This window comes from Dermacentor variabilis, chromosome 7, assembly GCF_050947875.1.
Source record: "Dermacentor variabilis isolate Ectoservices chromosome 7, ASM5094787v1, whole genome shotgun sequence".
NCBI lineage: Eukaryota > Metazoa > Arthropoda > Arachnida > Ixodida > Ixodidae > Dermacentor > Dermacentor variabilis.
The window spans coordinates 14,496,087-14,512,801 of record NC_134574.1 but is presented as its reverse complement, the minus strand read 5'-3'; the positions used below and the strand labels follow the sequence as shown (position 1 = coordinate 14,512,801).

Here is a 16,715-nt window from a genome sequence, read left to right as displayed (position 1 = left end):
TTTCGTCGAAGAGGCGCAGTGGTCTGCCACGGCGCGCTGTCATGGCCTCCAGATTGGCAATCTTGTATGCCCGAAACTTGTTGCTGCCGTCGGCTACAATACCTGGCGATATGTCCACGGATACCGCAGCTAATGCAAGTAGCTGGCTCGCGGTGCATAGGATAGCCATAAAATGGGGCCTCGGGCTGCTGTACCGGGGAGCAGGTGTTGGGGAGGTGCGGTCTGACGACGTTCGAAGGTACGCAATGGATGCCGGAACTCCGCCGTGTTGACGCGGACGCGTTTATCAAGCAAAGGCCGAATTTCGCTTTGAGTTTGCAGTTGGCAGCGTGCATTGGGGGTGCTTCCGTCCTGCGTCTCTTTCTCCACCTTGTGCTTTAAAGCGCGCCAATTCTTCTTTAACGGATTGACGTTTTAGCAAGGCGATGTGGTGGGAAGAGGAGACGTGCACGCTTGCGACCGTGGTCACGTTGTCAAGTCTACCAAACTTTGGCAATACACGACGCGTCTTCAGTGCCTCAAAAGCGTGGCAGTGACGTCTCAGATGAGACGGAGTACGCAGGTCTTCCTTTAATATAAGTAAATTGTAGACATTTTCAGCGATATGCTCTTCATAAGATGTCCAACCTTATCTTCATTCGACATGCCCGTGTTCACGATTCTGCTCGCTGTCAATACTTCTTCGATGTAGGTTGTGCATGTTTCTCCGGACAACTGCGCTCTACGCGAAAGCGTATCCTCAGCCATTTTTCTCTTTGAAAGTGAGTCAGCCGTTCATTTCCGCAACGAGCCATTCCCACGTTGTCATCGTGCTTTCGCTATTGTCCAATCAGAGAAGTGCGGTTCCGGGGAGAAAGAAAACGACGCTTTCTTTGCGTTATTTACCCGTACCGTCTCATACACCAATTACAATTTGCAGATTAAAAAAAACCATACAATTCGCAAGAAAATGTGTCGGCCCTCGTAGAATTAACGACCCAGCACCCGTGTAACACGAGGATCGGAAAAATGAATGATAAGGCACCATCTAACGAATTACTTTATGCAAACCTTGACCTTCAACGTATCCGCGCAATTAAATCAACTGCAGAAGGGCTTAAATGGAGATACGGTTCTATCGCGCACGCTATTGCGCGATATCTTTGTGTTTGATAAATTTCACCTGACTGTTTGAAATTTGTCAATTAGTTTGTGTCCATACCCTCAGAATGTACTCATCACATGTATCTTCATTTCATTTCTTGTAAGTTGCACGTGCACATTCCTTACTCTTGCTTAACTTCTTTTTAATTCCTTTTAATAAGGTTCATTTTTAAAAGTGGGACAGTATATATTCCCCTGGCGCTAATGTTATTTACCCGAATTTCAATGCGCTCGTAATGAGTATACATGTATGTAGATGTATTCATGCCCAAGGAAGTGGATATCTGCCACGTGTTGCATTAATGAAGCTACTTACGAAGCCTTATTGTTTGTATTACGCATGTGTGCGATACTGATGTTGCCTGCCGGTGGCCCGCTGGCCTCGTCAAGCTATATTTTTACATCTTTCTTGCCAGGGTGGCCTCCAACACTACTTTGACCGTGTGCCCAGTAAACTTGACGAAGTCCCTCCGTTGCGTTCCGCCCATTGTGAGCGCTTACCCTGTGATGTCGTCAACATCCTGATCAGCTTCGCCGGAAAAGATGCGCGGTTCTTTCTGACGGATCCAGCAGATGACTTGCCTCGGGCGCTCACTGTCATCTTGCGTGTTTGTGTCATGGCTGGTTTGAGGTTGGTTCATGTCCGTGTCTTCAGGCGGTAGTCCTAGCAAGCGCCGGCTTCGTCGGAGGGTGTGTGGAAGAAGGTTGTCCAGAGCGATTACCCAGCGCCTCCGCCAGAGTTGTCACGGATTTGATGGATTCATGTGCAAAACTATCGAGCGGGCGTGGAGACGAAATCGCAGGCAGGCAGTCTGCGCCGCGCGCAGTTCTTCCATCTCGGCTTCGGCTCCACCGCGCAGCTCAACAATATTTTCTTACTTGTGCGCATGAAGAAAGGGCTTTAACCGAGGGGCCCGATTTTTATTAATCATATCATGATAAGCCAGCAAACAGACACCAAGGAAAACGTAGGGGAAGTTCATTGTACTTATTAAATGAATTAAAGAAATTATAAATTAATGGCAATGAAAGTGGATGAAAAAACAACTTGCCTCAGGTGGAGAACGATCCCACGTCTTCTCATTACGCGTGCGATATTCTAAGTAGAGTGTTTTAGTTGAGCGTCTTTACGGTACGCTCCGCTCCGAGCTGCCCTGCTAAGCCACAGCGGAGGGGCGGGCGATTTTGACGTTTTAGTTGTACGTTTAGCGTAGCGGAGCGGACCTTTCGTAGTTGCAGCGCCCTCCGGCTAAATTCAGGGTAATGAAAGAAAATAAAAGCACTTTATGATCACTCTTATGCAGTGAAACGTATATATGTATATATATAACTTATTTCTCCATGAAGTATCTAGACGTGCGCTTGTAATGCGTTACCGGTCCATTTTATCCAATGGAAAATAAAGCGCCGTCTTGAGGAACGCCACGTGTTAGCCAGCGCGCTTGCTTTCCGCATCCAATCCGTTCGGACGCCAACCCAAAGTGCTGCGCGGCACGCTCCGCTCAGGCAGCTTCTAAGCGGACCGTGTTCCTCGCTCCGCTAGCCCGCTTACGGCTAAGCGGACGGCGCATGCGCATTCGCGCTTCCGCTCCGCTTAACTGCTTAGCGGAGCGTAAGCACGCTCAACTAAAACACTATAGTGATTGAGCTACCGCGGCGCGGTTTCCCCATCTACGTTCTTGGGTACTTATGTGTTACTACTATCATCATGCCACCCGTGCAGCTTATGGCATAGCCGTAGCTGCTAGCCGCCGGGTACAAATCTAAACTTTCCCAACATCGAAAGACATCATCGTACAAGAGGCCACCGTGATGATGTGCACAAGTATATCATGAGAAGCCAACAAACGAAGACACCAAGGAAAACATACGGGAAAGTACTTGTGCTCACTAACTCGAATAAAGAAATGATCATATAATCAGAATAAGAATCGGTTTCATTGTGATGACCAGAGAGAATACAAGATGTTAATATACAAAAGGAGGTCCCGAAATCAAAGACTGCAATGGGACATCCTTTACAAACTAAACATAATAAAACACAAATTACAGCATGTTTCAACAAATTGTTAACATGAAAGAATGACAGGTTTTAGTATGAACAGCATGACTGAACAATTACATGTACCTAAATAAGTCATAATAAAAGGCACTCTAACACATCTTAGAACGACAGAAAGCTGAACTAGTTGGTAAGGATTCATTATGCGAAATAGAAGTGAGGCGTGCAGACAGGACACAAGAGTAGAGAAGTGGACAACACGAACGCCGACTGTCAACTGAAGGGGGCACTGAGCACTAAGCTTCATTTCTAGTACTCTGAGCCCTTTTCCATGTTCCCCTACTTATCTGCACAATCCTGCTTCGTTAGCTTCCCTAATTGCGATATGTATGTTACGCGCTAGAACCATGTCGTGGTTTAGTCGTAATCGTGTCGTCCCATTGGAAGTTCAAATGATGTGCGGCTTTCTTCAACCATCAACTGGGCATGCCAGAAGGATTGGAGCTATTCTTTCCGCTGAATCATGGCGCCAAGTTAGGTTCTACCAGGAGTGTATAAGGGTCCGTTGCGCGGCCCTGGGAGACGATCGCCATGGGAACAGCTCCTACGCCAACTGGAATAAGTTAGCCGTGCAACATGCAGACTTCCTATGGAGGATGAAACTTCCGGAGCTTCAACAAAGTAAGAGGAAACACCTTTCTAATAATTCACCGTCAAATAACGTACTGGTTCTTGGAGATGCCATCGTGAGTGATAACCATAGAGGAACCCTTGCTTTAGGTCCTAAGCACTGTTTTAAGCCTAACGTAAAACCCGTTGACGTTTTAAGCATACCGCGCTGCATAACCAGGTTCGTCCCGGAAGAAGAACTCTCACGATGTATTTCGGATTGCATTGCTAGCATTAAACAATCAGATTCTCATTTTAAGACGCCTGACCCTGTCCGACCGTTAGTTGATTACCTTGTGGAGCATAAACTTAGACCAGTAATATCTGACAAGGAAGGTTATTTCGTAATTATTCCTGATGACATGTTTTCAGAGAAAGCGATTTCGGCCATAGAAAACAATTTACAGCCAGTAAAACTCAAGCCTTCGGTAGTTAAGCAACGTGCCGTTGACCTCTTGTCAAGACATAATCTGGATAGGCTTGTCTGTAATGTCAAGAAAGCTAAATCCCTCACCTTAGAACGATTTTTCTCGGCCAAGACCCATAAACAAGAAATTGCTTTTCGTGCTATAGTGCCAGAGAAAGGGACGTGGCAGGTTTGTGTCGCTAGTTACCTACAGAACTGCTTAGCTTCATTAGTTTTTTCAGACCCCTTTTGCTTACGTAATTCTCAGGCACCAGTTCAGTATTTGAGAGAGGAAAATCCTGGTGATTGTGCAGCTTTTAGTATGGATATCGAAGACCTGTATTATTCCTTGCCGCATGACTGGTTGCTAAATTCCGTAAATGAGTGCATTAAAGAACAAGTGCAAGAGTCGGCTTTAAGTGACAGATGCGGTGTTTCTACGGGAGCTTTTCTAGAAATTCTTTCAATGTACTTGAAGTCGACGCTGATTGGGTGGAGAGATGGCGTTGTTCTGCAGAAATCAGGCATTTGTATTGGCTCAAAGGTTGCCCCTATTCTTAGCAACATTTACCTGAGTAAGGTTCACAACTTCTTATAGAAAGCCTTAGGTGATAGCGTTATCAAGATATTTCGATACGTTGATGATTACCTGATTTCCTGCAATAGCGAAGAATTCGATTCCGCTGCTACCTCAGTAAGTGAGCAATTTAAGCTTTATGGGGGAGGATTAATGTTTACCAAGGAATTTCCTCAGCGACGCGTAATTCAGTTTCTTCACATTTCTTTGATCTTCGAACAAAATCCTGTTTGTTGGCAGTACTCCCCAAGATCTTCGAAGCCGTTGCTAAACTTTCAATCCAACCATTCCAAAGTAGTAAAAAACGGAATTGCCATGTCGCGCCTTAAGTCTTCCCTCACCAGATCTTGCATGCACAAAATGAGCGCCAGTTTTAATGCGCAGGTCCGGCGCGTATTAGAAGCAGGTTATCCTAGTGTAGCGGCGGCCACTGTGGCTGAGCGCCTAAAGAAGTCGGTGTCGAGAGGGACAGACGTGATTACAGAAAGCAGTAATAGCAAAAAAAGAGCAGTGGCTATTCCGTATATTCATTCAGTGTCGCACAGGCTTAAAAAAGTCGCTAGTAGATATGATGTTAATGTTGCTTTCACTGCTCCCAAAAAGCTAGGTAAGATATGCGCTGCCGTACAGAATAAAAAGGAGCGGGTAAAAGGCAAAAAACGAACAGATATTTGTCCAGTGAAGCACAATAAGAACAACTGTTTTACTGACTATCGTATGGATGTGGTTTATAAAATTCCCCTTAGCTGTGGCCAGTTCTACGTAGGGCAAACGGGACGGTGTATCAATCAGAGGCTAATGGAACATAAAAGGTCGTTAACCGGTGGGTCGCCTTCTAATCTTTCGCTACATTGCCGAGATTGTAACTGCACGCCAGAGTTAGATGAATGCGCGATATTGTACAGGCATAAGAATGAAGATACGCGTCTTATGGTAGAGGCATGGCATATCTATAATGGTGGAAGTGCGTGCGTGAGTCAGCCTTCGACTACTTTACATAAGGAAGCGATTAAGTGCCTTAACAGTTATCTCTCACGTAGGCCGGCACGTGTACCCGATTGACACGTGGTGTTACCATTCCTGAGCATGCGCAGATGAGTTTTGTGTCTTCTTTCTTTTTTCGCCTCAGTGCCCCCTTCAGTTGATAGTTGGCGTTCGTGTTATCCACTTATCTACTCTTGTGTCCTGTCTGCACGCCTCACTTCTATTTCGCATAATGAACTCTAACACAATCTCGTTGACGGCTAATAAGGTAATAGCGTAAGTGACATGACGTAGACAGGACAATTTGCGAACTCGAATATATATGTGTGGCAAGGACATCAAACAGAAACCTAATCATACGACAGTGAAAACTAAATGAAGGCACCCTGAAAGAATGGTTGTATGAGCTAGGCATTAGTATTTGACCGAATGTATTGTTTTATTTCTTTCTTGCATTCGTGAATGTTAAGTGTTCTTATATCTAATGGTGGCGTGCTATAGAATGCGATAGATGAACAATGGACGCTCTGCATGCCATAATTAGTATGTATTTTTCGTAAAATGAAGTTCCTGCTTATTGCCAACCTGGTAATATTGGTATTTATTAGGGAAGATTGTGATATGAAATTATCGCATCGTGTGTAATTGATTTGATGGAACAAAAAGGTACGTAGGTTATATTGAACGAGTTGTGTGACTGAAACAATGTGATTTCTTCGTAAAGGTATGATGTATTATGGTTATATTGGCTAAATGTATTTATTCTAATAGCTGATTCTGTTTCATTTGAAATGAGTTTAAATGGGTTACGTAAGTCTTTCTCCAACAATTAACAATGGCAATGAAGACGTGGGATCATTCGCCGCCAGCGGCAAGGTGTTTGGTCATCCACTTTCATTGCCATTAATTTATATATTTAAAAAAAATTCATTTAGTAAGTACAAGTAATTTTCCCTATGTTTTCCCTGGTGTCTTCGTTTGTTCGATTCTCATGATTATTAAAAATTGGGCCTTTCGGTCAACCCCCTTTCTTCTCGTTCTTGCACAACCACGGCCTCGAGTCCAGCAACACTGATGCCTTCAGGCAGCATTTGCGGCACATCCGGGGAGAGCGGGAGAGAACACGAAACCGACACGGGCGGTAACTTGCAACTGGTTCATTCGCGGCAACCTGTGGCAATGTACAGACTAATAGAACATGCGCAGAATGCAGCAACAAAGACACTCATCAGCCTAGCGGGGCAACCAATTATACAAAAAATATAGCTCCGATTGAAACAACCTAATAGAAGTGTCGCTAACACCCTCCTGCAGAAGGTAAAATGATCTAGGAACAAAGCTATGGTGAGGACGACTACTATGCCCGTAAGACCTGAAGTGTTACCGTATGTTCACAGGGTCACTCGCAACCTAAGGAAGGTACCTGAGCATGTGTTGGTGGGCTAGTTGGTTAAGCATGATTACAAAGACGGCGCCGAATAAAACAACACGAAGAAGGGGTACACGAGAGAGCACGTAGGCACACTAACAACTTTTTCAACTTATTTCTTGACATCGTTATTGTTGTTTTGATCCTTGACAGCAGCTATATATTACTATGTGAAGAAAAAAAACACTCAGTTGTTAGTGCGCCCACGTGCTGTCTCGTGTCTCCCTTCTTCGTTTGTTGTTTTATTCGGCGCCGTCTTTGTAATTAAACTAAGGAAGGTGGCAGGCAGGCTTAGAATCCACCTTGTCTTTTCAGCCCCTTTTAAGCTGGCGCGGCTCTGCCCTCTCGTGATCTCAAAGGAAGGCAAGGCTGTGGCAAGAACCATACCAAGCCGTATGCAAAACGCAATGGAGGAATTGTGTACGAAATCCCTCTGGCGTGTGGGAAGTCCAACATAGGGCGGACGTGACAGTGCCTGAATGATCGAACCAGGGAACGTGAGCAAAGTTGACGAAAGATGAATTGGCGTACTTGCCAGCGCACTTCAATGCCTGGCCCTGTGCACTATTTTTCAAGGAGATCAAGATTCTGGGGAGAAGCCAAGACGAGACCTCACGCGAACTGATGGAGGCATATCACATAAAAAAGAAAAACCAAGCCTGTGCTAGTGACACTTCTATTAGGTTGTTTCAATCGGAGATATACTTCTTTTTATAATTGGTTGCCCCGCTCGGCTGACGAGTGTTCTTGTTGCTGCGTTCTGCGCATGTTCTAAATGTGTATATATTTCCACGAGTTGTCGTGCATAAACCAGTTGCAAGTAACCGCGCGTGTCATTTTTGTGTTCTCTTCCACTCTCCCCGTCTTTATTTGCGGTTAATATGATATGCAGTAAATAGTAACAAGGCCAAACTGAAGTTCTTCTGAAACATCTGCGGGTTTATCAACCAGTTGCCTTCACCCACAAAGATCACGCACTCGTGACGCCTGCGGCAGAAAGGATGTTCCACATCTGCCGCCAAGGTTTGTGAGTGGTGGTACTGGCTAACACTCCCAAGGTTAGCAAACACCAGAGATACTAACGCATTTAGAGACAGGATAACGGCCATACTTATCGAATATCTTTTTTTATGTGCTCTTACCGAAACAAAAAGTTTTCTAATGTGTATCACATGTATGAAACTGTGCTGCTGTTTAATAATAATATTTGGGGTTTTACGTGCCAAAACAACTTTCTGATTATGAGGCACGCCGTAGTGGAGGACTCCGGAAATTTCGATCACATGGCGTTCTTTAACGTGCACCTAAATCTAAGTACACGGGTGTTTTCGCATTTTGCCCCCATCGAAATGCGGCAGCCGTGGCCGGGATTCGATCCCGCGACCTCGTGCTTAGCAACCCAACACCATAGCCACTGAGCAACCACGGCGGGTATGTGTGTGATGTTGTTTAGTTCTGAGACGAATCGTGTTCGGTTTTTATATAGCCATATACTAAAACATAAAATTTCTATAACTGCTTTCCCCGATTTTAAGAGCATAATATCTGGTGTTTTGTCGCTAACAATTGCATAGCGTTTATTTTTTTAATCGCTGCATTTGATCTTATGCTTTTGCGATCTTCATGTATATTGCTAACACAATGCTGCCATGTAAAGGAGCCCGTGAGTTGTGGGATTAAATAAATCAACGCTACTTCGAGGGGACGCTCGTTTCTCTCTACTTGGTCGGGCCACATCTGTGACACACATTTTCAACCTCAACTTCTACTCAAGTCGTCGACAGCCGTATACCAGGGACAAGTCTTAGTGAGTGGTCCAGGTTAAGCTTGGCCGTCAAGTGACCCATTATGTAATGTGTCAGCGCGGCTGAACGACTACGTACAAAGAAACAGATACACAGAAACAGCGCTAACTGTCAATACGGATTTTATTTTAGAGCGTATCGATAAATGTATACCGCACGAGCGGAAACAAACGAGACAGCAAAAAAGGAACATTCAATTCTGCATGTGGATGAACCGTACATGTGTCCAAGGTATGGTTAAAACACACTGCAATGGTTACAACGATTTTAATATAGCGACACTGATGACATGCTCGCGCACCTTTCCTCTAATTTTGCAATTTCGTAACCCTCCATATTCTCCCTTGTCATCCTGCTATGAGCCCTGTAGCAAATAGAGGTATTTCCAAACATTGCTTTGCAGGGACATTCTCGGTAATGAATACCTAAATGAACCGAGATTAGCCTAGTGACGTTATATTGATGCTCTTTTAGTTTCTCCTTGATGCATCTGTCAGCTATGTTCTTGCGCACGAAAGCTGAATGGCATAGACAACGTTATGAGGGCCGGTTGCAAATTGTTTGCGATGTTGATTAGAACATGCGTTCATTTTGTTATAAGCCTGTTTGCACGGCTTCGGCGGACGGGCAGAGAAAAGCACGTCCACCCCTGACTTTGCTTAGATTATGCGGAATACAATAAATGAAACCAATGTTTTGAAGCACTTGAATTTTGTATAGAGCTCATAGCAGGATAACAACGGAGATTGTAGAGGCTTATGAAATTGCAAAATTAGAGGCACGCGAGCAAGTCATCACTGAAAAAGAGATGCGATTCCTCGGTTTATGGTTGTAAGCATTGCAGTGTATGTTTTGACCATGCCTTGCACACGTGTACGGTTCATCGACATGCAACACTGAATGTTCTATTTTGCTGTATCATTTGTTTGCATTCGTAGGGGTATATATTGATCGATGCGTCCGAAAATAAAATCTATAGTTGAAAGCTAGCGCTGTATCTGTGTATCTGTTTCTTTCTACGCCCTCGTTAAATTGCGCTTACACAATCATTTATGGATTCAAACCGCCAAGCCCGCCAACATGATTTAACGTAAAGTGACACCATGCCGACAAAGCTCCGTGTCGCATTTCTCTGAAGCGGTGAGTAGAAAAAAGCCTGCCGATGCTGTGGTACCGGCAGAGAGAAAAGTGCAAGCTGTTGTGGAGACAGGAAGCCTTCATTTTCACGCACTCTGAACGTAAGAAGATGAAAGCAACGAGATCACAGGGGCTCGGAAAAGAGCCTGCACCTCGCCACTGTTCTTCTGACGTTCTCAAGCTTGTTCGCCATCTGGCATGTCAAATAAAGGTTTTACTTGACAGGGCTAGCGCGTCCTGCAGGACCAGAATAAAGTTTTCCAGTCCAGTCCAGTTGATAGGGCTATGCTTTCATTGAAATGGGTGAAAAGATAGGCGTCGGGTTCTCACAGCTGACGCAATCGGTAAAAATACCTGACTGCTAGACATCATATGTGAGACAATAGCTACTTCATCAAGCCCAGCGAAGGCTTTTGCTAGCATCGCAATTCTATAGAAAAATTGGATCAAATTGCAGACCACTGCAGTGTTCCATATATGTTTGTAGCACGAACAAGAAATGGAAGACGAGAGAGGGAACGGACAATTGCTTCTACAGCAAAGCAGGCTGCCGTAACACAGGGGACTCCCTTTCAACAAAACGATGACTCTGTGATAACAACTAAGAAAAATTGGTTTTCGATCGCTATTGTGAGCAGCGACACACGCGGCCCTGCTCTAACAGCCGGCACCGCCACGCACTGCTGCACTTCACTGTTGATGCTCACCTGGAGGCGAACGTTGACGGACGTGGTGACGTTCCTGTGGCTGCAGGCAGGTGTCACTATCATTGCAGGCTGCACCTTGAGCTTCAGGTGGTGCTTGACGCCATTCTCAACCTGCACAGGCGCGCTGACTCTTTTCACATGCTTCGTGCTTTCCTTGAAACATGGTTATAACGGCACGTTTTGAAGACAGGACACAGAAAGAATGCACACAGGACAGTCGCCGCTTTCCGTGTCCTGTCCTCAAAACGCATAACCACGTTCCATCAAGTGAGCAACCAACTAGCCCATCTAAGTCTGTTAATCGTGCTTTCCTTACTCGTGGGCCCCCTTGAAAAGAGGTGGCGGCACATGCCACATTATTTTCATCTTTCTGGTTGATATTTATGCTTAAATGCTTCTGTAATCGAAGCTGTTGTTATGGGACAAAGAAATTCGCTTCAATGCATGTTTTCTCTTTCACATAGCGCAACCAGCCGTTCTGCCGACTCTTACAAGTTGCCACTCAAGATATTTTTGCAACTTTCGTTAAAACTAAAGGGTGCGAGCAGACTACTTCCAAATTTGGAACGGACACTGTGACATTGTAACAAAACATGCTCAACATTTTCTACACCATTTCCACGCCCTATGCACGTGTCGTCTTTATTTGAAAGCTTTCTCCCACGGTAACTCTGCAGCTTCTTGCAGAGCCTTGCCTCGCAAGCCTTCTTCGTTTCTGCCTCAACACTCTTTCCTGTTGCTCGGCCACAAAGCGATCGCACCAGCACCGTTGCGACCTTGAACGGTCGCAAGTTTTTTACCGCGGTACCTTCGGGCGTCAGAATCATTTCATCCTTGCACTTCGCCACCTTCCACAAGATTTCTTCATAACCGCGATACGCATGGCTTTGTGAGACCATACCTAGAAGCCTCTTAACCCTTTGACAACCAATACTGCGAAATTAGACATGTAGATGAAAACATTCAGATAGCTTTAGACCGCATGGGACATAGCAAAGCCAATGAAAAAAAGGAATCTTTATTTGGGGAAATACAATGAGCTGTTGCTTCCGAGCAACATTGGGTACTACTTCTAATGGAGCAGCCTGAAGCAGCTCCGGCTTGGCGGAAGGAATCTTGCATTTGGCGCAGTGGACTAAAATGTATCCGGACCTTTCATCTGCTCGTCTTTGGACTGAACGAAGGCCAGTGGTTCGCACTTTGTATGGACTGTCGGTATTGGGGTTGCAACAAGAATCACGTGCTTCACGCCTTCGCGCATACGGCCACAGCGTCTGATTGCGTGCCTCTTCTTGGACACAGTAAGATGTGCCGTATTCCTTCATGTGTGAAAAAATGTTCTGTTGTATTCCTCATCTGTTAGAAATATTCTTCTTCCTCTTCTCGCCTAACATACAAGAAAAAGAGGCGACAAGAAAGAAAATAACATTAGCGATGTTACTGTAATTTTCGTCTCTATCTAAAAATATGAAATTTACAATAATAACTGACACTATATTTCTTGTCTAACAAAGACAGAAACGAATATGTGTCCTCGTTCCCTGTATAGCAGTAAAAGCCGCGAAAGTCATGATACACTAAGTATGGACAGCTGGGCTAGTTGGTTATGATTAGCATTATAAAACATCGTTCCAGCGCACAATTGAACACGGACGAGAAGAGAAAGACAACACGAACGCCGGACTTCAACTTCAGTTGAAGTCCGGCGTTCGTGCTGTCTTTCTGTTCTCGTCCGTGTTCAATTGTGCGCTGGAACGATGTTTCATAATGCTAATCATGATACACGCCTATCAATATATTATCACGATACACGTCTACCCAGTCTGACCGCATATCATGATAGAGACATACTTGTCGCTGCGTTACTCGCGTACCGCGATCAAATCTTCAAATCAGAGATGGAAGATGCCTGCCGCGAGGGCCTACCCTCTGGGTTAGAGCAAACGATTAAAATTACGATGCAAAACGCCACTCGCATGATGACGACCTCTTCCACCCGAAATGACTTCGACATAGAATTAGAGCGACTTCGAGCACTTCGTCGCCGGGCGGAACGTCGATATCGGCGTACAAAATCTATTCATGACCTTAGGGCAACCAGGAGGATGCAAAAGAAGATTCAGCGTCGTATGGATAGATAAGCGTCGGAACGTTGGGCAACGTTTTGCCAGACACTCGACCGCCGCAAGCCACTGTCTCACATTTGGAAAACGGTGCAAAGTCTGCGTTGCCTTCCGGAACGGCGTTTTCCATTCAAGGCGCTAGCGCTTTTCCAAGGGCGGCAAGACATCGATGTCGCAGAAGACTTTTGTGCGTGGATCGCAGACCAAGCGACTCGTCCAGATCCTCCAGCCCAAGCTGGCGTCCCCAATTCCCGTGATTGCCACATGGACCTTCCTTTTGCAATGCAGGAGCTCGAACCGGCACTAGCTCTCTGCAGGCGCTCGTCATCAGATGGTATATTGTCACGTGGTGGTGATGTTGAAGAACACAGTAGCAATACTGTGAAAGACAAAACTAACTTTTATTGGGCGAACCTGTGCCCACAAAAACAGCCTACACTTATAGCACAACGATAGCGGCGAACACGGTCGGCCATCGTCGAAAATCTGATCAGCGGGTCAAGCGCGTCAGCTTTTATACAGCAGTCGTCGAATGCTCCAGACTAATTGTTGGGACCCGCGTGCCTTCCACAAAGTTCTACACCATTCGCGTCACGCGATGAACTCAGATAACACAAGGTTCGGCGACAACAGACAGCCGGATAGAAGCATCGATAACTTTCCAGAAACTTCGGATACATGCAGGCGCGTCCCACGCAGTGCGATAACATCTGTTAGGCGGCGAAACGTGGTCGCCCGATAAAGATAAGTACACGTGTCAATATCATACCGGGCCTTGTGCCATCTCGGAGAATCCGCACGGATAGAATTGTTGAGCCTTTACAACACTTCATGGCAGGAGCGAAATGTTCCTGACGAATGGAAAGTAAGCCGCCCGGTGCCACTTTTAAAGCAGGGCAAATCCCCACTAGAGCTCACCTCTTACCGCCTAATAGCGCTGGCCAGCTGTGTAGGAAAGATAATGGAACGGATGATCCTTGGCCGCCTGGAATGGTATCTTGAATGCTACAAGATTTATCCGATTTCCATGGCTGGTTTCCGACGTGACTGCTCTTCCATCGACAATGTAGTTGATCTCGTTTCATATGTCCAGCACGAAAGGTCCCGTAAGCGTTTATCTGCAGCTTTATTCTTAGATGTGAAAGGGGCATACGATAACGTATTACATGAGGCCATTCTCGCCGCTGTTGCGACGGTTGGCTTAGGTGGTCGAGCCTTTTTGTGGATTGCAAGTTACCTATCTGCAAGATCATTCTATGTGTTAACTGACGATGGCCCAACTACGTGACGCCATACCAGCAGGGGCGTTCCTCAAGGCGGTGCTCTCAGCCCGACGCTATTCAACCTTGCTCTTGCTGGACTTGCTGAGTACTTGCCAACTACCGTCGAAATTTCAATATGCGCTGCTGACATCTGTGTCTGGACTTCGGCAGTCACACGTCCTCAGATACGTGCGCGGCTTCAAAGAGCGGCCACTTTGACAGCGAACTACTTGTGTAAACAGGGTCTCAGCATATCACCAGAAAAATGTGCACTAGTTGCATTTACTCGCAAACCGATGACGCCTTATGTCATCTAAATCAATGGGCGGACCATTTCCTATGTCCGAACCCACAGATTTCTTGGCGTGATTATTGACCGAGACCTCTGTTGGCCCCGCACGTGGCCTACATGAAACGGCGCCTGACAGCAACTTCCCAGTTGTTTAAATACTTGGCAGGAAAGACGTGGGGGATGTCAGTAGACGCAATGCTTAAACTCTACAGAGCTCTCTTTCTCGGTTTTTTAAGATATAGTCTACCTGTACTGAAGAACACCTGCAAGACAAATATTCGTGTTCTGCAGGCAGCACAAGCTCAAGCACTCAGAGTCTGCCTTGGTTTACCCAGATGCATGACAACAGAGGCAACTCTTGCGATTGCTCGGGACCATCCAATGCAAACTCACATCACGGTGGAAGCCCTGAGAACGCACATCTAACATTTTGCACGTGCCCCCTATCACCACCTTGCAGAACTACCTTCAGACAGGCACCAATTATCATTCTCTAAACCTATCATCAAGCACAACGATAAAAGTCCCTCAGGCTTCACCGCTGCATCTAAACCATCGATACCTCCTTGGTGTCTTATGAGTCCCACAGTCCATCTCAGTGTACCAGGAATTGGGAAAAAGTCGGAACTGTCGTCGTCCGTGCTGAAACAACTGTCTCTGCTTCTTCTGCACGAGAGGTACGCGGACAGCGAATACTGATGGTTCCACAAACATCCAGTGTTCGTCCGGTTCTGTGGTTGTCCCAGCAAGAGCTATTGCCATCAGCTTAAGCACTGACCACCCAACAGCATCGACATCTGCTGAACTAGCTGCTCTTCGCGCTTCACTTTGTTTCGTCAATCGGGAGCCACCTTGACAATGGTCAATCTTCAGCGACTCAAAGGCAGCCCTACAATCTGTGCTATCAGCTCTGCGTCGCGGGCCATTCGAACAGGTCGTATTCGATACTAGATGCCTACTCCATACATCACAGGAGAAAGGACACCACGTGACGTTTCAGTGGCTGCCAAGTCACTGCGGCGCCATAGAAAGCGAAGACGCTGATAATGCCGCTCGGGCAGCTCTTGAAGAAGCACAAGAAGAGGCCATACCACTTTCACGGTCCGACGCAGCTAGCACACTTCGAGTGCTTGCACAGGAGATCACGCTCCCTCTATGGTGCACACCAAACAGCCAGACCAACTGGAGCAACCGTCAATACCACCTGCCCTCTTTGATGCATCTCTATATGCCAACTGGACTCCGACGAAACGAGGCGACTCTGCTTTATCGCTTATGGCTACAGGTGGCTTTCATGAAATCTTACTCATTTCGCATTGGAATGGCCGACAATGCTCTCTGCAATGCCTGTCTTTGCAAGGAGACGCTGGAACACATTCTGTGCGACTGTCCTGAATATAATGTCGAGCGACAGTCCCTGGCATCCGTTCTAGTGCACCTTGACACTAGACCATTGTCCCTCGACACGATTTTCACATGCCGCCGACAGAAGACATCGCCGCTGAAGGCGACGAAGGGACTACTTCGGTTTTTGAAAGAGACAGGATTCGACAAGCGGCTGTGACAGTGATATGACGTACCACGCCAGAGTGATGGACTCTAACGGACGATGTGTGTTTGCTGTGCTATGTACTCTCTCTCTCTTTCTCTCTTCCCTATCTTTCATCCCCCCTCCCGCTCCCATGTGTAGGGTAACAAACCGGTTAAGCTAAACTGGTTGACCTCCCTGCCTTTCCTTCTCCACTTTTTCCTTCCTTCCTTCCACGAGTAACACGGGGCACAAGCTTGCAAGTGCCCAGTGTAACCGCAGAGCAACACCATTTTTAGCACGTTTATTACTTGTAAACAAAACACTACAATTGTACATGACTATATCACCTGCCACACTGATAATGTTGTCTTAGATGGAGTAAAGTTAACATTAACCTAACATACATATTCAACTTTTGTCTCAGTAGTGGAGTATTTCCTAAGCAGATGCAGATTGCAAAAGTTACCGTGATACACAAAGGAGGCAATGCCTCTGAATTGTCAAATTATAGGCCAATTTCTATTCTACCGGTAATTTCTAAAGGCATAGAGAAAATTATTCTCACGAGAATAACAAATTTTTTAGACAAGCATTCCGTTTTGTCGAATGATCAGTTCGGGTTCAGACCAAAAAAGATCCACTGAGTTG

The 16,715-nt window shown here is 45.9% G+C and overlaps 1 protein-coding gene across 1 annotated transcript in view; it reads right to left on the bottom strand.

The window, feature by feature from the left end:
- LOC142587340 (uncharacterized) overlaps nucleotides 1-16,715 on the bottom strand; it is a 67,655-nt gene that overhangs the window by 24,315 nt on the left and 26,625 nt on the right. Inside the window, exon 2 of the mRNA XM_075698264.1 lies at nucleotides 10,860-10,970. Coding sequence (XP_075554379.1) covers nucleotides 10,860-10,970 — 111 coding nt within the window. The remainder of the gene's footprint in view (nucleotides 1-10,859; nucleotides 10,971-16,715) is intronic.